The sequence below is a fragment of the Rhinopithecus roxellana genome, chromosome 7 (genome assembly GCF_007565055.1).
Source record: "Rhinopithecus roxellana isolate Shanxi Qingling chromosome 7, ASM756505v1, whole genome shotgun sequence".
NCBI classification, from domain to species: Eukaryota; Metazoa; Chordata; class Mammalia; order Primates; family Cercopithecidae; genus Rhinopithecus; species Rhinopithecus roxellana.
The window spans coordinates 2356812-2378464 of NC_044555.1; the positions used below are offsets into that span (position 1 = coordinate 2356812).

At 36.2% G+C, this 21653-nt stretch overlaps 1 protein-coding gene across 3 annotated transcripts in view; it reads right to left on the bottom strand.

Moving 5' to 3' along the window:
• The window catches only part of DMD (dystrophin), a 2245117-nt gene that overhangs the window by 386993 nt on the left and 1836471 nt on the right, over positions 1–21653 (bottom strand). For all 3 annotated transcript variants that reach the window (XM_030933724.1, XM_030933725.1, XM_030933726.1), the window contains 2 exons: positions 20139–20311; positions 9597–9753 (listed from right to left, as the gene is read on the bottom strand). In XM_030933724.1, coding sequence (XP_030789584.1) covers positions 9597–9753; positions 20139–20311 — 330 coding nt within the window. The remainder of the gene's footprint in view (positions 1–9596; positions 9754–20138; positions 20312–21653) is intronic.

Genomic DNA, 21653 nt, shown 5'->3' on the forward strand with positions numbered 1-21653 from the left:
AGAAAAGGCCATAATCATCTTTTCTTATTGAGATAAGAACACTTAATATGAACTTTACCCTGTTAACACTGTTTTTTTTTTTGTTTTGTTTTGTTTTGTTTTTGAGACGGAGTCTCGCTGTGTTGCCCAGGCTGGAGTGCAGTGGCGCCATCTTGGCTCACTGCAAGCTCCGCCTCCCGGGTTCACGCCATTCTCCTGCCTCAGCCTCCCGAGTAGCTGGGACTACAGGTGCCTGCCACCACGCCTGGCTAATTTTTTGTATTTTTAGAAGAGATGGGGTTTCACCGTGTTAGCCAGGATGGTCTTGATCTCCTGACCTTGGTTAACACATTCTTAAGTGCACAAATCGGTATTGTTAACTATAGGCACAGTGTTATACAGCAGCTCTCTAGAACTTTTTCATCTTGCATAACTCAAACTTTATATCCACTGAGCAACAACTCCCCCTTACAATGTCTGGCAACCATTTTTCTACTCTGTGCTTCTATGAGTTCGACTACATAATCATCTAAATAAGATGAAAAAAAGCCCTGCCTTATTTTCACTCCACTTCTGAATAAAAGTGAAGATAAGGGATTGAAGTATCAGATACATCGAGCCATTGTTTCAGATAGTCAACAACATGAACAATATTAATTTATAAATGAGATTGAATAAATTTGATGTAAAATTGAAAAGTAAATGAACATATTTCAGGCCTGAAATTTTTTTTAAAATCTAATTATATTCAATGAAAAACCATTTTTGAGTGTTTAAGGGGAAAATGTGTTTAACAAACTCTGTGTTGAGATTTATTTTTCTGGAAATCTTTGAAAACAAAAATTGTATTCTCTGAGATAAAGGGCATGGGCTAGAATAGTCCAGCCTACTTGCAGGTCTGTGATACTATGGAGGAATAGTTTAGTGCGCACACAGCATCTTGAACAGCTGTTTGACTCTCAATTCTAAGGCTGGGCTGCTTCCAACAATCACTGGGGAAGTTACTTCCTACTGACAATAATGTTGTTAAGTTCTGAGCTGACCTTGAAAGATCACTGGTGAAAACTCATAGGGAATTAGGTCTTAGGTCATTGAGCCTAAACTTTAAGATTTGGAAATTACTTCTGAAATGATAGTAAAAATGAATGGATTATTCGGAAACCCTGTGACAAATTAATTTGTATATGTTCTCAAGATACTGAGCCAAAATTTGAGGTTGTCAAGTATAAGTGGTAAATAATTTCTGAATCATACCCTTTGTGTCTGTCTATCAACATAATCCAAAAATGGAACCCTAGTTCGTTCTAAGCATATACCCTCAAACATGATCATTCCCAAGTCTTTCTCAGATGGCAACATCATTATTTTATTTGTTCAAGCCACTGACCTCAGAATTATCCTTGACTCTTTGCTTCCTCTCAAACTCCACGTTCTATCTATCTTAAGTTCTATCAATTATACCCTCCAAATATATCTTGGATCAAATAATTATTCACCATATCTATCATTTCCACTCTAGTTCAAGTAATCATTTCCTTCCGAGATGACTTCACCACCCTCCTTTTTCTGTGTCTTCAGTATGGCTCTTTTTATAGTCAATTCTCCATAGCAGCAAGAGTCAACTTCTAAACACATAAATCAGATCACATCATCCCTGCTGAGAGCATTCCAGTGATGTCTCCTTACACACAGAATAAAATCCACCTCCAAACTATGGCCTGCAAGACCATTCATTATCTGGCCTTTCCCTCTTTCTAGAACCTATCACTGTCTACTGATCTTATTTCCCTTGAGATACACAGCCCATCTTGCTATTTCTGCAATACTCTAAACCTGTTCTTACCATTGGGTTTTTGAATTTGGTGCTTCTTCTGCCTAGAATCCTCTTCATTCAAGGTCTCTGAATGGTTCACTCACTCACACAGGTTTTGTTTGTTTGTTTGTTTGTTTGTTTGTTTGTTTGTTTGTTTTGAGACAGGGTCTTATTCTGTCACCCAGGCTGGAGCGCGGTGGCACAATCTTGGCTCACTTCAACCTCCGCCTCCTGGGTTCAAGTGATTCTGGTACCTCAGCCTCCTGGGTAGCTGGGATTACAGGCACACATCACCACGCCCAGCTAATTTTTGGTAGAGACATGGTTTCACTATGTTGGCCAGGCTGGTTTCGAACTCTTGATGTCCAGGGATCTGCCCGTTTCAGCCTCCCAAAGTGCTGGGATTACAGGCATCAGCCACAGTACCCAGCCTCACACAAGTCTTTACCCCAAAATAACCTCCTCACATAGGCCAATACTCCTCAATCTTTCTCTATTCATGCTTTGCTTATTTTCTCTTCATAGCACTTACTACCTGACATACTTTCATGTATTAATTTATTGGTTTACTATGTATTTCTGTCACTAAAATCTAAACATCCATGGGGTAGAGACTCATTTTGTTCACTAACATATGCTTAACATAGAGTAGGCTCTTCATAAATACATTTCTTGAAAGAATCAATAAATTCTAGGAATCTGAGTTATGGCATAATTTTTCCTAAAATAATTTTTTTGGGGGGCAAAAGGAAGAGCACAGAAAAAGATCAAGGGATCATTTGTAATTAAATGAATAATGTGTATGAAAGTGCTTTGTAAAGGCAAAATACTACACAAATACTATTTTAAAGAGTATTTGTCAGGACATCAAAATATTTTGACAAAGTGAGACAGAAGACTTTGGTAGAGAAGTCAGTTTGTAAATTATTCACATCTCATCTTGTTACAGTCATTAAAGAAAAGCAGCAATTCCTAGATGACTCAGTTCTTCAGTTTTGATGATAAAGCTAGTTTTCAGAAGACTTAGACTTAGTTTTCAGAAGACTCAAATGCCTAGAAATGCAGTTCTAAAAATAATTTTTAAGTCATTTCTATTCAGCATCCCTAAATATGACTGCATAGGATATCAAACTTATACAAAAATGATGAAGAATAGATCAAAAAGATGCCTATTTCCTCCAACGTGGCTAAAAAGACATCTTAGAGTAGATATAACTAACTGTCAAGTGGTTTAGAAACTGTAAGAGGCCAGGTCATTGAATGTTAGAATGAATCACTCTGGCCAGACGCAGTGGCTCACACCTGTAATCACAGCACTTTGGGAGGCCGAGGCGGGTGGATCATGAGGTCAGGAGATCGAGACCATCCTGGCTAACATGATGAAACCCTGTCTCTACTAAAAATACAAAAAATTTAGCCGGGCGTGGTGGCAGGCACCTGTAGTCCCAGCTACTCGGGAGGCTGAGGCAGGAGAATTACTTGAATCCAGGAGGCGGAGGTTGCAGTGAGCCGAGATTGCGTCACTGCACTCCAGCCTGGGCAACAGAGCGAGACTCTATCTTAAAAATAAAAATAAAAAAAATAAAAAAAGAATGAATCACTCTATCCCAGCTTTTGGTTGTTTTTCAGAGGTGATAGGGAACAACGCATTTTTCCTAACACAGAGTTGACTTAAATCTTAACATTCACAAATGGCACCCTAAGATATTTTATCTTTCTGTAAAAAGAAAACACAGAAAACTCATCACGCTAACATACATACTAAAATGTATCCCATGTAAGCAGGCCAGCATTGATAACAGAATTAGCCTAAATAAATGTATAATCTACAACATGATTTCAGGATAATTTTATTGAATTTCTAAGCCTCTTTCTCACTTTGTGGTGACTTCTGAGGAAATCGAACATGCATAATATATGACCTGACAAATGAACAAGTAAACTACTTTATTCAAGCCTTTTCATTTGTCAACAGCATCCAAGCAATAATGGCTTTCTGTCCACTCTTTTAATAATGTATGTATTGATTACTTCCATCTAAATCTTAACCAGAAAATCTCGGGAAGCTTTGAAGGTGTCCTTAATGGTCTCTAGGGAAGGGATTATAGAGATTTTTTTAATTGAAAGACGAAAACCTAGTGACAAACAATTTCATTAGTAAAAATGCAAACAAAAAATCATTACCTACACTGTTGTTATAATCAAGATCTAATCTCCATTTGAATTTGGGGTAGGAGGAAGGGAGTTGAATAAGCTGATGTTTTATTGCAGTTCTCCTTAGAAATTCCCCACTATGATTTGCTCCTTTAAAACTCTCTCCAGGTTAATCACAGAAGTAGACAAGTAATAAATATCACTTTAGTGACTGCTCAAGTAAAACAAGGAAGTCAGTTTTTAAAATATATCTGGACCAGAATAATACACACTAATTGAAAACGAGTCAGTCTAGTGAGGCAAGTAATGAGGAACTGTAAAAGCCAGGACAATGTATTCAAAAGATATAAAAATTGGTCAGTTTATATTTGCTAAGGCACATTTGAGCTTTAATTATTTATAACACTTCACCGCATCTGGAGCATTATTTTATTAATTAGTCTCGAGAGCTATTCAGTTGCAGTTGTTACGCTGCCCAGCTGGTTTGGGGGGCACAGATCTACTCCCATGGGTGTGAAAATTGCTTTGAGGAGTGAGACTATAGTCTCCAAATATGTCTGTGGAGTATCTTGGCATTTTACTTGCAGAAGAACCATATATCTCTCCATGACAGCAATTGATATTGACTGTATATTTTCTCTACAAGAAAAAAGTACAAGACATGTAATATTTTGCTACAAAATATTATCACCAATCTGAAATGGTACACAAAGAAAAATACAAATTACTTGTTTTGTAAAAATCCTGATTTATGGAAAATGAAAGTGAAAATGAACAATATTTGATTCTAGTTTCAACTATTGACATTTTAGTGGGATTTGTATCCCCATAAAAAGCATCAGCAAAGGATATTAATAATTTAGGATAGTAAGCAGATGATTTTTTTAAAAAGTGGCACTCTAAATACATGGGGAAGAAGTTTATAATTACAGTGACCCATCTTGATACCAAGGATTCTATATAAACAACAATTAAATCAAGAAACCCATAAAGAGCAATATAATTTACAATTCTGGACACATGGCAAAGTAAAACAAAAGTCCACAAATAAAAGATCTGTCAACTATTAGATCTTGATGGAATTTTGTACTGATTATGTTTTCTTTCTCTTTTTCTAATTGAGCTTAGGAGATCTGATAGAGAGATCCAGTTTCAAGGATTTTCCATTGTTCTTTTGCCCACAGGCATCAAGAGCATCACTAACTAGATAGTCCATATATGAAAGGGCTACCACATACATGAGACAAAACTTTGAGTCAAATAGGCCACTAAATTGTTCTCTCATCAGCACTCAGGAGTGGTGATGTTGTTTGAAGAAGGAGAGTGTTTTGTGTCAATAATTTTTCTTAACGATACCAAGAGAAGCTTGAAAAAGCACTGGGCCAAACTACAAGTAGAAACTGTGCCTCGTATGTTTACTGCAGCACTATTTACAATAGCAAAGACTTGGAACCAACCCAAATGCCCATCAATGATATATGGATAAAGAAAATGTGGCACATATACACCATGGAATACGATGAAGCCATAAAAAAGGATGAGATCATGTCCTTTGCAGGGACATGGATAAAACTGAAAGCCATCATTCTCAGCAAACTAACACAAGAACAAAAAACCAAACACCGCATGTTCTCACTCATAAGTGGGAGATAAACAGTGGAAACCCATGGACACAGGGAGGGGAACATCACACACTGGGGCCTGTCAGAGGGTAGAGGGCTAGGGGAGGGAGAGCATTAGGAGAAATACCTAATATAGATGATGGGTTGATGGGTGCAGCAAACCACCATGGCACGTGTATATCTATGTAACAAACCTGCACTTTCTGCACATGTATCCCAGAACTTAAAGCATAGTAATAAAAAAAAACCAGAGTGTATCAAAGTAGCTCTACACACTTTACAAAAAGATGCTTAATTAGAAATAAACAGAAAAATCCTGTAAATAAGAAGGGAATACCACTCTATTCTTTCTTTCCCTGCTCTTGGTCTCAGTAGCCTTCCTTTACCTAATCAGTGTCTACTATATACTAGGCACTTTGGAATGTGCTGGGTAGAAAAATGACAGCTTTCCCCCTCCCAAAAATCTTCTCGAAGAGCATGGTTTAGCAAGAGTGGGTGACATTTACCAAATAGTAACACATGTATGTGATGACAAAGAACGCTATGTTATAGAAAAGTAGACAATTTTAGGAGAGTGTGTAAAGGGAGATCTGGTCAAATGCAGGCAACAGGGAAAAGTTTGCACAATGTCCAAGCCAAGATGTAAAGGATTATTAGATGATAACCAGGATATTATGAGTGGGTGGGTGTAGGTAAAAGGGTTTGAGACAGAGGACCAGCATGTTTAAAGCCCCATATAAGAGGGACATGCAGAACTGGAAAAAGCAAAAAGAGGCAGTATGACTGGTGTCCAAACAGCAAGGGAAGAGCATCTAGAAAAGAGGAGGTTGAGGCCAGACAAGCCAGATAGTGCCTTGTCACCCTTGTTGAGGATTTTGGTCTTTTTCAAAGAGCACTGAGAAAACTACTACAGTGTTAAGATAAGGACTGATACAATTGGATTTATGTTTTTTACACAGATTGTTCTGACTGAAATGTAGAGATTGCATTGTAGGGTGGCAAGAGTAGATTCAGAAAGGTTAGGAGAAATGGTCTCTTATAATTATGATGATGACAATAGTAGATAGTAAAAAAACAATTTTGAAGGTAAATTGGCCGGGTGTGGTGGCTTACGCCTGTAATCCCAGCACCTTGGGAGGCCAAGGCAGGCAGATCACGAGGTCAAGAGATCGAGACCATCTGGCCAACATGGTGAAACCCTGTCTCTACTAAAAATACGAAAATTATCTGGGCATGGTGGTGCGTGCCTGTAGTCCCAGCTACTCAGTAGGCTGAGGCAGGAGAAACGCTTGAACCTGGGAGGCGGAGGTTGCAGAGAGCTGAGATTATGCCATTGCACTCCAGCCTGGTGACAGAGCAAGACTCCGTCCCTGCTGCACCCCCCCAAAAAAAATTGACCCAGCAATGTCTTGGTAGTGGAAGGCTGAAGGCTGGTCATCTGGAAAAGGTACTGTATCAGTCCACTACACTGTTGTCTGGTATGAGAAAATATTTAGATTTTTTTTAGAGTCTTGGAATATTTAGCTAGAGTTTTAGAGTTTTGTAGAATGCAGTGACAAAAAGATAAAGAAGCAAAGTGTTCTGGAGTTTTGAAAACAAGTTATTAAAATTTAGATGATTAATCTAAGTTGTACTTGGAAGGAGGTAAATATAGAAGGTCAGAGGAACTAATGTATAAAACACAGAGTAATCAATGGGCTGGAAGTCTTGTGAAATTCAAGAAAGGTAACAGGGAGCTATCTGAGCAAGCACACTAACTAAGTGGGGATGGATTAACTTCATTCTGGTGAGTATCACTCATAACTCCAGCATCACCATCTCCCCAAGTCATGTTATTTGTCATGAGATTCCTGAGTAAGAACTGAGTAAGTACAAACATTTTACCACTCTTAACAAGTAACCAAAACTAATAACTAGGAATAGTGAAGCAGTATTTATAACAAAATACCGGCTGGAAGAAACCACAGCAATTATTTGGACCAATTTCCTCAGATTACAGTTGAAGAACAAAATAGCAATCAGAATCCATCTTATGAAGAAATATGACTAGAATCTCAGTCTCCTGACTCCCAGTGCACCTGTCCAATGATTCATTTTCTTTGGTTTCTGGAACTAGCATAAAATTTATCTTTTGTAGAAATTCTGTCTCATTTCACTATATTGCATAAGGCATTTTTTTTTTAAAGGCCCATCCTCCTCAGTGAGTGCTTTTCTATATGTACACCAGAGTGTTTTGGCTGTTCATTCAAAGTCAGAACATTTAAAACACATAGCACCATTAAATTTCACCCTACCACAAAAACTAATTTAATATTCAGAAATATATGAAGGCAAATGGCTAAAGGAGAAACTGGTCGTTTCCCTGGCATTTTTTGCAAAGATCCCTGGGTCTTCTTTCATGTTCTCTTCCATTTTTATAATTTCCTATATCATCTTCTCCAGAATAATATAAACCCTTGACCTTTCCTCAAGATGCCACCTTTGCCTTTATCTCCACAGAGATCTTTCCTTTACACGCTCAACATATAAAAGTGGCACCATTTCTTCAAGTTTTTATTATTTGGTAGTAATTGGTTTGATTTGCTATTCATTTCTGTTCTTGTACCTTTTATTCCCATTTCCAAAACACTTATCAGTATCCATTCTACACCAGACACTTTGCTAGGCTCTAGGGTCTTGGAGGTGAACAAGACAAAATCTCTGCCTTTTTCACTCAGAGCTTAGTAGAGAAGATAGAAATGTAAGTAAAAATAAAACAAAACAAAACAAAAAGAAATTATTGGTCATCGTTGGAGGATGCTAGTGAACAACTTGTTATTATAAAAATTGGTAAAATTGAAACATGCATTTTGCTTGTTCAATATGAAAGGTATACTGAGTACCAAAATAGGAGACAAGTGCAAAACATTTTTTTTCATAGACCTACCCCAGTGAATAAATGAAGAAGGGATGGTAGAGATAGGCAATTATTACACTGTAACCCCTAGCCACTGATCATGAACAGCTATTAAACATCACACAAAAAGAGAAAACAAGGCATTATATACCAACTCCTGATGATGGAAGAATACACGAACGCCTGTGAAGCAGTCTTGCCAAAAAAAAAACAAACAAACAAACAAAAAAAAACCCAAATACGATCAAACTATAGAACTGCACTGTTTAATTGGTAGCTTCTGGCAACATCTGGCTACTGAGTACTTGGAATGTAACAAGCCTGAATTGAGACGTGTTGTAAATGTACATTTTTTATATTGATTGCATGTTGAAAAGACAATAAGAGTTGTACTACAGTTGCATGACATATAACGATGAGAAGAAACTGGGTGAAAGGCACAGGGAAACTATACTATTTTAGAAACTTACAGTGAATCTATAATTACTCCCAAATAAAAAGTAATAAAAAGACCAATTAACCAAAGTAAGGTATGGGTCTGATTTCAATTTTTATTTAAATCCAAACCAGAAAAAGTTTAAAAAATTCATAATATGTATGAGAGAAATGGAAATTTGAATATGGACTGGATATTTGATATGATGAAATTATTGATATTTCAAAAGCATTATAGTAGCAAGGTGATTATCTTAAAAGAGTGAATCCTATCTTTTAACCTTTTGAAATACTAACAAATAAAATAACACATGCCTGATATTTGTTTTAAAATAATCTGGGAAGAGCTATAGAATAAATAAGATCTGACATGATTTGATAATTGTTGATGTCTTGATGGGTACATGAGTTTTATTATAGCATTCTGTCTACTTTTGCATATGTTCAATATTTTTCATAATGAAAAGTTTTTTTTATATAGCCAAAAGAGATGGACGATTTCTTAAACGGTATTATTAACACAGATGTGTTTGACATTTAAAATATAATGGCTTGAATTATTTGTAATTGACCCTTGGGTGAGAAGAGTAAAAAAGATTTCTATTCAACTTAATTTCAAACAAAATTAATTTTAAATTAGTCACTGGATTACTATGTGCTTAACATGTGCAAGGCACTAGGCTTAAAAATGTCCTACCCTATGTACATCGTTCTGCTTCTGAACCGCTGGAAAGTCGCCTCCAATAGGTGCCTGCCGGCTTAATTCATCATCTTTCAGCTGTAGCCACACCAAAAGTTCCTGTAGAGAAAGGTGCAGACGCTTCCACTGGTCAGAACTGGCTTCCAAATGGGACCTGAAAAAGAACAGCAGCATACTATGTCAGAATATCTAGAAGTATAATCGATGATTCTAACAATTCCATTTAAAAAGTACAGTAAACCTATTGTGAACTACAAAGCAGTCTTGAATAAAAATCTGGCTACTTACTTTTGAGAGCCACAAAACGGGATAGTTTGATGGCAATTTTGAGAAAAGGCAGTGTTTAGCCATATGTTTATTTCCACATGCAGAATGCTGAGACTTTTGGCATGAAATATGCACCGGAATCGATTGCTTTTCCATACTGTTATAGTCAGTGATTCTTAATATTTCTGGTAGAAAAAACTGGATGCAGTGACTAATAAAAAACACTTCATTTTCATGTGACTCATGCTAGTACTGGAATTCTTTCTGCCTTGAGAAATGGAAAGGTCTCTCCCCACATTTTGACTTTTCCATTTCTACACCCTAGGCAGCCTTTTCCATTGAGTTCTTCCATCTGGCATCTGTTCCTTTCTGCTCCTCTTCCCAAATGCTTCTCCTTTTCCCCTACCCTTCTTTATTTGTGTGCACCTGGGATTTGTCTTCACCAAGTTTCAACATTTTCTGCTTTGTTTCCTTTGTGTAAAAAGTACTAAGACAACAACTCACATGGAAGGGTAAAATCAGACATTTATCTGAAAGCTTCCCCCGAACATGAATAATTTAGGCAGGAGACTGAGTGCTTTACCGTCAACTGTATTTAGAACATGTTAATCCTTTGAAGCCATTTAAGAATACACAAATGAATGATCTATGCTATAAAATCCACATTTTACTTGAAGATGAGAAGCTAAATTAATAAAATAAATCATCATCCAGAAAACAAAGAGGAAACGCAGCATCTTAGCAAAGCTTTATCTTCAGGTAAATTAGAAATTATGCTGAATCACTCAGCTATTATCAGCAATTACTAATTAATTCATAATAATGCTACCTATAACATAAATATAATAAAGTCTTTAATGCTGCAAAGATTGAAATATAAAGCAAAGCAACCAGGTAGAGCAACATTTCCTTTAGCCATTTGGTAACTTAGCTTGACATTTCAAATACAATTCTCCTTTTGGCCTTAGTCAAACAGAATCACCAAAGAATACTTATTTACTAAAATTAAATTGTTCCAAACTTTCTGAAGGATAATTTGACAATACATAAAAGTCTTTAAAATGTGCAAATACAATGACCCACAGGCTTAAATTCAAGGAATTTATACTAACAAAGAAATTGGAAAAAGATACAAAGATATAGGTAGAAAAATGTTATATATAGCATCATTTAAGATTGATAAAACAGAAACAATTTAAATATTCAATATGAGGGAACTGCTTGAGAAATGCAAAACCCCTACCTACTGATTGTTTTCAAATGCAGTGAAACTTGTATATGCTTTAAATTTAGAAATTAATGAAATTTATATATGAATTTAATTAAGTAGCTCTTAATTTAAAAGGGAATTATTATATATATAATGGTGCATTCATACAGCAAAATCCTATGCAACGTTCAATATGATGACATAGTCAAATATTTATGGATATGGAAAAGTCATCATGTCAGTTACTAAGTGAGAAAACAGGTTACAAAACAAATACATTTTTTGAATTTTTCTAAAATATTTGTGTATGTGTATGTATTTGTATGTATATGCTTGTCTATGAAAAAATTTTGTAATGACAACCAGGTTATCCCTCAGAGGTAGATTTACAGGTGATTTATTTCTTAATCTTTATACTTCTCCAAATTGTCAAGATTTTCTTTCTATAATTGCAATATAAACAATATGTTCAGAAAAAATGAAGGCATTTTCATCGAATAAGATAAATTGTTCAAGACTCTAAGGTATTATTTCCTAAGAAGTGAATCGTGAAATACCATAAATGGCATGAATTGAATATAATAGTGCATGCAGATTGCATGCAATTAGAGGTCAGTTCTTTTATGTTTCTGTACCATCCTTTCAGTTATCACTTTTCCATGATAAGCCTAAGCGACAATTCCCTATGAAAGATTTTAGCTGTTTAAATGTATAATGGTTAAATGAATTCCTTGGGTGTCTGGAATTCAGTGTGGTCCCTTTGAGAGTGAAAGAGGCTGTCAAGCAGGACATTTTGAAAGGTAGGTGGAGAGAGGCAGGGCTCAGACATGGAAAAGCAGCAAATGGTAGAAAAGACACTGATTAAACAAGTATTTATTGACTGCCTCTAAGTCTCTAGGATGCATTGGGGAGGTGGGAGAGAGGAAGGGAAGAGAGAATATAACGATGCTTAATGTTTGGTCTCTGTATGCCTGATAGAGGAAACAAAATATCGTTGTGGCAGAGAGGTCTAGAGGAGGATATAGTGAAGGGCAGGCTGCCTATGTTGAGACCTCAAGCTGCGGCTTTGTTTATGTAAGGAAGTGCTAAAATTCCAGTTGTAGGTTAAATGGTGCTGACTAATTATTAGTGGGTCAATGAACCCCTTTGTGTCCCCTAAGCGAGAGCAAAATAACTGAGACCTAAGGAATTCAGTTCTCTCTCTCTCTTTTTTTTTTCTTTGAGACAGAGTCTTGATTTGTTACCCAGGCTGGAGTGCCATGGCACGATCTTGGTTCACTGCAACCTCCACCTCCCAGGTTCAAGCAATTCTCTCCTGCATCTGCCTCCCAAGTGGCTGGGATTACAGGTGCCCACCACCATACCCAACTATTTTTTGGTATTTTTAGTAAAGATGGGTTTCGCCATGTTGGCCAGGCTGGTCTCGAACTCTTGACCTCAGGTGATCCACCTGCCTCAACCTCCCAAAAAGGTTGGGATTAGAGGCATAAGCCACCGCACCCAGCCAGGAATTCAGTTCTAAAGGATCTAAGAGAAAACTTAATAGCATGAAATAGGGGTTGTTAGAAGCCAGGGACAGAGGACAGTCAAGAGAGCTAATACAGCAGCAGAAGACGGACCTAGAACCTTCAAAGGTGAAAAGCTCTCACATATCTGGGTAAGGGGCCATTCTTTAATTTTTTTCTAAGGTGTGGAGTTAGATAAAATTTCAGAATGTTTGATCATCTTAACTACATATCAGATTGCTTCATTTTTTCCCTCTCCTAAAGCTCAAGAGTGAAAGGAAAAATGTGCTGGGAGGACAAAAACTGAAGCAACAAACTTATAAAGCACAGAGAACAACAGAGAACACTGAGTAAGCATGGAAGAGGTGAAAGGCAGCCAGAGAATGAATTAAAACAGCATATACAAACGTGTTCAATCTAAAGCTCTGAGTCTCAATCTCTAGCGTGCATAGGAAACATTTGAGTAGCTTGTTTAAAATCGAGATTGCTAGGTGCCACCTCCAGACTTTCTATAATTCTATCAAGAATCTCTGCTTTTAACAAGAACCTTCACAATTCCACAGGTAAGCTCCAGAACCATTCTTTGATTAAGAATTTATTAAAGCATTTCTGATATGCCCCAAACGTTACTTCTTGGTCTCCACAGGGCAAAGGTGGCATCTGTCAGTGACTTGATTTTGAAGATCTAAATGTAAGGAACATTATGAGCTCAAAACATTTTCTTTGACCATGTTAAGCCCGTGAAATGTTATCAAGTCACATTTCCCAATAGATTTCTTAAAACAAATGCCTCATGCCCTGTTTTTATTTTCATGAGTGTATATACCAGATATTTTGAAATGATTAACCTATGTTTGCATGTGGAATATCTCCTCCTGAAAATGTTTCTTTGTATTTGTAATGACCTTTTTTTCTGGTTGTATCATACATAGGCTGTTGGGGCTGGAAGGAACCTGAGAGATTATAGCTCAACCTTCTTGTTTTGCATATGTAGAAATCAAGATTGCAAAGGTATAAAACAGCTGCTGAAAAACATAACTTGAGCTGTCCTATTTAGATATGGGAAATGGAAATTACAAACCTTTGTGAGATGAGAAAATCCTTAAACCTTTGTGGTTTTAACCAAATGCTTTAGATCTCTGAGCAAAAAGGCTTGTTGCTGTTAAATTAAATTAAATCGGGCCTAAAGCTGCCTCTGTACATAGCAAACTGCAACCCAGCTTGGCATGTAAGCAATACGCAACTTAAGAGTACATTCTTGTAACAAATAGCTGAGTCTCAGCCAATCCCAGCAGTCAAGATTCAGCTAATCACAGGCTGTAAACTGATCAGCTCATGTCCATATAAGGCAAATGCCTATTTACACTATTCCCAAGTAAGACAAATTCTAAGCTGTAACCAGTCAAGCTGTTTCTGTATGTCACTTCCTTTTTCTATCTATAAATACTGCCTGCCCACCTTGCTGGGTGGAGCTTTCTGAACTTCTAATTCTGAGTACTGTCTGATTCATGAATTGTTTTTTGCTCAAATAAACTCTGCAAAACTGAATTTGTCTAAAGTTTGTCTTTTAACATCGCTAATTGTCAAATATATTCTGTTTATTCCTACCCACTCAACAGAAAATAAAAGAGGTGGTTCAAAGGGGCATACTTAGCTTCTATCTATTTCTATTAATCTTTATTAGTGAAGACAAGAGCTTAGGGGTTACTACCATTTAACAAGGCAAGTGCTAATCTCTAAAAAGCTGATAGTTTCCACAATTTGTAAGGTTTAGGTAAAACACAGAGCCTTTAGATGTGTTGGAGTATATTGCTTGGTCTTTAAGGAACTCCTCAGTGTCAGGACGCTAAGAATTATAGGGGCTGATAAAGTGATTGTTATTTCTCTAGACACAGATATTTCAACTGTGATTTGGTCAACGCCTAGTTTGAAATCCTTAATAAAACTTTACTCTGAAAGGCATGCATTCTTAAAGTGAAATGTGTTATATTGAATTCATTTTTCACTTTGACTTCCTTTATAAAACTAATGATATATCCCTATAAATCTTCAGTACCCTCATGTAATAAAATAGCACTTAAGCATGCATAAAGAAAAGGTAGGATGCAGAAATAATAAAGAACCACAATACTGCCATAAAAACAGACACAAGGACCCATGGAAAAGACTAGATAACCCCAAAACGAATCCACACACCTACAGTTAACTCATTTTTGACAAAGGTGCCAAGAACATACAGTGGGGAAAAGATAGTCTCTACCACAAATGGTGCGGAAAAACTGAATATCCATATACAGAATGAATCTAGACCTCTATCTCTCACCATATACAAAAATCAAATCAAAGTGGATTAAAGACTTAAATGTAAGACCTCAAACCATGAAACTACTACAAGAGAACACTGAGAAAAATCTCCAGGGTGTTATCAACAGATAAATAATTTGAACTTGTACTTCAGAAACAAAAAAATCAAAGAACCACAGAATTAAAATGGGAGCTATCTCTTTAAATAAAGAGAGAGAATTAATCCCAAAGAGAAGTCAACATTTTTTTTCTAGACAGGTTTTTAACTCCAACATTCAAACATAATTAGCATTCTAAAAGTGAGAGAAAGAAGGTAAGAGATATTCAATGTCCAAGTTGCATTTTTCTCTCAAAGGTAGACCTCACCTCTTTTTGCCCTTTCTTTGTTCTCCATTATAAAAAGACATTAACTATTCTAACCTCTAATAGCAAGTACTCCCCAATAGATTTATTGCTTCAACAGACTATATAATGTCAGTGTCCTTGCCTCTTAATGTTCAGAATTGTATAAATGTCAATATTTTATATAACATTTACAAATTTTTCTGCCAAATATAAAAATCTCACAGAACGTAAATTCTGCTGAAATTATGTTGACAACATATTATGTGATTTTCATAGTTAATAGTATATACAATGATCCGGAAAAATAATCTAGTAGTAGACTAAATTGAAATCTTCATATATATTTCTTATATAAGAAAATTGACTTCTCAAGTTATTAATATTTTAAAATTAAAAATGCAAGGATTGTAGATATGGAATTTTAGAATGAAAAACACTTTCTTTGACTAATTACCATCTTAATATTGGGTAATGTCATTAGTAACTGTGTGTGTATGTGTGTGTGTACATTTAAGTAAATAATTTTCTCTTTGTTTTTCGCCCACTTAAAGCTGTTAATGTTTTTGTTTCATTTGATGGAACTTAAATTATCGTTGACTACTTACTTTTCTTCCTTATACCTCTTGGCCAACATGTGATGTGATAATGCATGTGGAATGATAGCATATAATTTTCTTGAATTAACTTATGAGATAGGATTATACAATTTCGATTAAATTTCTTTTCTCTCAAAGACATCTTATTTACTTTATACAATGCCTTTTAGATTAATCAGTTCTATTTTAATTAAGAAAACCAAGGTAGAAAAATTAAACAATTTTTCCAGGTTCATAAAGTGTGATTGCAGAATTAAAAGAATAAAATTGTAGAACTGCAGGAGAACTGGAAGAGACTGTTCATGTTTCTGGTCAAACTTCATTTCAGTGAGGGAGAAAATTGAAGTCTGAAGCAGTTAAGTGACTTGATCAAGATTATATACTAGACAGTTAGTGACAGAACAGAACAGAAGGGAAACTGGGTTGCTCAGCAGCTGGCTCATGTCTTTCTACTCTACCATACTCACAATTTCAAGTTTGAAATTTTTGTATTCATATAAGTTAGCTGGAGGCAGTAAGCATAGCCCTATAAAGCAACTCTTGAACACTTGGAGAAACATGTTATCAAGTGTAAATTAGAATAGTATCAGGAAGACCTAGTGAGGAAACAGCCAGAAAAGAAAAGATTCATTATGGAATATGAATCAAAATTTGGAGAATAAGAGGCGAGAGAATGTTGCAAGTGTGAGAACCAGCAAGGGTACATACTCATATGGGAGAGTGAGGAAATTATTGGAGAGTAGGAATGCGGTTAGAAAATAGAATCTATTGATTCTCTTGGCTCAGAGAATCTATGTTGGGGAGTAATAGAACGACGCTTGGTGAGAAAGGAACTGCAGGCAGAAAAAGAACAGAGAAGGGAAGGGCTTAGCAAGGGCTTAATAGGCACAGTTGGCAGAGAGTGAAGGGCCTACTAGATTCTAATGATTAAATATAACTTCATTAGAGCAGTGATTTTTTGGGTATATTTTATTCATGGTTGTATCCTCCGTGCCCAGAAGAGTGCCTAGTACATAGCAGGAATTCATTAAATATTTGTTGAATGAACAAATAAATAAATGAATGAAGGAGATACGGAGATTTACAAGATGGAAGCTTTGAACAAAAGAGTAATATGATATAAACAGCATCCAAGGTAGAGTATTCTTGTAAATGTATCAATATGGCATAACATGATGACTTAAATAAGACTCTTAATCACAGAAAAAGAAAAGATGTATGGCAGAAGAAAAATAAATGGAAGGAAAATGATACAATATGGACTTGTATTTGGAAGCACAAGAATATCTCTTATGAGCCAATGGAATGCAAAGGGAAACTTCAAAATCATTTGGATTCAAATTCAATTTTGCTTCTTTAAAAATGGACACCTGGGAAATAAAGCACTAATGGTTTTATTTCTTCGAAATACAAGAGCAGTTTCAGAATCCCTCACGGAACAATGAACCAACTGTAATTTTTTATAATATGTTATAACTTGGGCAAACACAGGACTATTTTTCCAGGATATCATGGAAACTATTTTTTAATTGTGGCAACTTTTCATTTTAAAATAACCCCCATGGAAGAAGTGACAAGATTCATAAAGCAGGTTTATCAGCGCCACTAATGCTTCTATATCTAACTCTTCCGGTGTTATTCTATCCTATTTCATAATCATCCCTAATTACTGCCTTTACTGTACTTCTCTCAATTGAACTCTGCCTTTTGCTATAGATTGACCAATACCCTAATTTCAATCAAGTGTCAAGAAATAAGCTAAATTGCTTTGATGTGGAGAATTACTTCTTTGCTTTTTATGAGTCCTTATAACATATCCTGTATTATTAGAGAGGCCTATATAAAAGCCCAAACCATTGATTTGAATATTTAAATTCTAGAATTCACAGCACCTTAGATAAGCTAAGGTAACTGTTTTCTACCTGACTAATGACAGCAAGAATTAAACTGCAGTAGCTCACATATGGGAAACCGCGGAGAATGAAGGGTTCATATTTTGGCTGACATGCTGTTTGCCACTTTTAATTCTCCTTTTATTTTATCAAGTTCACATGAGGGAGAGAAAAGGCACTCAGTGATACTCGGAACAATTATAGCACCTTTCTTTTTCTTTTGTGCAGAGAAGAATAACTTAACTTTACCTGCCAATATTTTCTTCCATCGCACATTTTCATTCTTTTTTAATGACGAATGTTATGAAAGTGGCCTATGTCATCACACATACTGACCTCTCTTAAGAGTTTAAGCTGTAGAAAGCCAACAGAGACTCCCTATCTCTGAAAATGCTATTGCCATTGTTGCTCTCAGTGTACCACCAACAAGTTGATACAACATTCATATACAAAATAGGGAGATAAGGAACAAAGTCCGGGAAGCCAAGGTGCAAACTTGGGGGAAAGAAGAAAAAACACCTTATACATAAAAATAAACTCTGTTCTACTCCTAGCAATCTACTTCTCATAAAAACAAATCCTTTTCTACTCCTAGAAAAAATCTACTCTCTATTCCATCCTTTCAATTTGTATGCATTTCTTTGTAGAAGTTTCCTTCTTTCTTTATATGCTATGGTATTGCATGGTGGTTAAAAGTTCAGACTCTGAAGTCAGAATCTCTGGTTTCTTTTTTTTTTCTTTTTTCTTTTTTGTTTGAGACAGAGTCTCACTCTGTCTCCCAGGCTGGAGTGAAGTGGTGCGATCCTGGCTCATCGCAACCTCCGCCTCCCAGGTTCAAGTGATTCTCCTGCCTCAGCCTCCCAAGTAGCTGGGACTACAGGTGCGTGCCACCATGCCCAGTTAATTTTTGTATTTTTAGTAGAGACGGGGTTTCACCATGCTGGCCAGGATGGTGTCGATCTCTTGACCTCATGATCCACCTACCTCAGCCTCCCAAAATGCAGGGATTACAGGCGTGAGCCACTGCGCCTGGCCAGAGTGACTCATTCTAACATTCAATGACCTGGCCTCTTAGAGTTTCTAAACCACTTGATGGTTAGTTATATCTACCTGGCCCAGACTCCCTGTTTTCATCTTGTATCTTCCACTTGCTAAGCGACCCTAAGGAAGTTATTTAGCCTCTCTGTGCCTCACTTTCTTCAAATGTAAAAAGAATTTAACAATAAAATCTACCCCTTAGGGTTGCTGAGAGCATTAAACCAGTCAATGAATGGAAAGTGCTTATGGCGTTGTGTGGTATGTAGGTACATCACGTAAACGTTAGTTGCCATCATTATTTCATACTTGATGCAGACACTTACAATAGTGCTTCTGAATTAATAAAAATTCAGATTTTCCTCCTTATAGAAGTATATATGTTAAAATTTTGGACAAGTTAGAAGAACTATAAAGAAGAAAAAAGAAACTCCCTTCTGTAATCTTTCTATCTAGAGGTAGTAACTACTCCCACCCTTTAGTGCATACTCCCATAACTATTATTAAGTCCATTTGGTCATCTTCTACCTCCCTTCACTATCACTTTTTCTCTAGACATAGAAGAAAGTACAAAATAGTTTTAATCAAGAGAAATGAATTAAGAAAGGCAACTGCTTAGAAAGCAGGAAGCCTGGCTTTCATTCCCCGCCCTTGCTAGATCATTTAAGTTACAATGGGCATTTTACTATCTCTATCCTTTTGTTCCTCCACGGAACTGTTGCAAAACTGGTATAACAAGAACTTCCCTCTGCTCCTTTTACAAAGATGCTATGATGCATCCATTAACTAACTTCTCCAAAGAAAGCTGGCACATAGAAGGGGGCAAAATATGAAGTATGTGAGTATAGTACAACTAAAAGCTTAGTTTACAGAGGATGTGTTTTAACAAAATCTGAGAGGAAGCAAAAGACAGGAAGTTGCTACAGTCTCTCTTTAACTGTAGGAGCTATCTCCTCTAAACTGTTAATTATAATGTGTTACAGTTTTTAAAGACTGTCCTCTGGTATGCATTTAGACTAATGCCAAAAATAATTCCATAATATCCGTAAATTTGTTATCGCTTTTTGTATAACCCTGTGATATGCCAAAAGAGAAATTTATGAAATTAGAATAGCTGCACCTCCTCATTTGAATTCACTCTAATGTCTTAATATCCATGTCTCCTATGGTTATAAAACATCACCATTTTAATCTAATCTGAATCCTCAAGTGTCATCTCCATACCAAGCAAATAAATGATTCATTTATTCAAAATAAAATGAATCATTCTGAAATTGGATGATTTACATAGACATGTGAGATACTAGTTACTTGTGCTAAGACAACGAGGAAAATTTGGCCATTTTAATTCATTTGTGGCCTTTTTGCTCCAGATCTTTTCCTACCTAATGTTGAGAGACTTTTTCCGAAGTTCACTCCACTTGAAGTTCATGTTATCCAAACGTCTTTGTAACAGGACTGCATCATCAGAACCTTCCAGGGATCTCAGGACTTTTTGGCTGTTTTCATCCAGGTTGTGATAAACATCTGTGTGAGCTTCAATTTCACCTTGGAGGTCCTACAGGACAGCAGGAAGAAGAATATGTGCAGAATTACCAAACAAAGGAAGCAAGCGATGAATGTGAATTTGGAGAATTGCAAAAAATAAATAATTATTAGTTCAAAAGACACTTCAATCAGGTTAACTAACAAGAAGATACATCTTAAATCCCTTTTCTTGGCGTATTGCCTTCACCTGTTATTATGTAGATTTAAAATGGGCATCTTATTGGGTGTAATAAATTTACTCCTTGACATTATGAGTTGGAAAGTAATGTATTTATAACTTCATAAAGTTCACAAGTTATATCTTCTAGTCTATGAACAAAATGTATTATTTTATGGAAGTGATAGGAAATAAAAGTCTATGATAAAGTATACCCCAGTGCCAATAATTTCATTACTATATGGATCAAGTCATATTTTCTATTCACTTAGTAATCTGTAGAGTTAACTCTGACCATAAAAGCATGGAGAGACTAATAAACAAGATTGTACTTGGTTTCTGGAACCAAGTACAATCCTGGGAGTCTGTCATGGGAGAGAGAACCTTCTTGACAACACACATTAAGTTCACCTTGGTATTATAGCATCATACACATAGTACAGCATAATACATTTATTAGTTATGATTTCCCATTTAATACATGTTTTTAGGTTTGACAGGTGGAAAGTACATAGGACCTTGGTAAGAGTTACGATAAGAGGTTGTGCATTCAACCTCATTTGTATATACACAGATCAAGAAAATTATTATAGTAGAAGAATCTGACCTTTACATGGTATGTCTTCCTGTGTAACATTTTCAGCTTGAACCGAGGACTACAGCACTGATCCTGTTGCATAGTAATCCTGAGAAAACCCAGAAACTGAAAGAGCCCTGCTTTAAAATGCCAACTTTGCTTACATTCTGTTGACAGAATGAATTTTGGAGCACAGGCCTCACCAGTCAATAATAATAAACGGCCACTTTGTACTCCGCACTAAACAGTAGCCGGGCGTGTGGATGTGGGAGGAACCTCAAAGAGAGGAGGCCTGGAATATGCAACTGACAGTTTATATTAAACAGCCAACTTTTCTTATCATTTTGCCATTACAAGCCAGAGACATTATAAATTCATTTTATATATGTGTTTCCCTCCTTGTTCCCAGCAGAACAGTCAAAGCCAAGGGAACATTCCTTAGAGAGCTGCCGGGTACCAGCATTCCTTTCTGCCTACACAATGAATGGAGGCTTTGTACATTATCTGACTTGCTCTTAGAGATTTGTATGCTTCTGTTCAACAAGTTTAAAAATTCACTCTGAAGCTCCAAACAATTGGATTGATCTGTGTAACTAGAAAAGTTCCCCCCCACCCAAA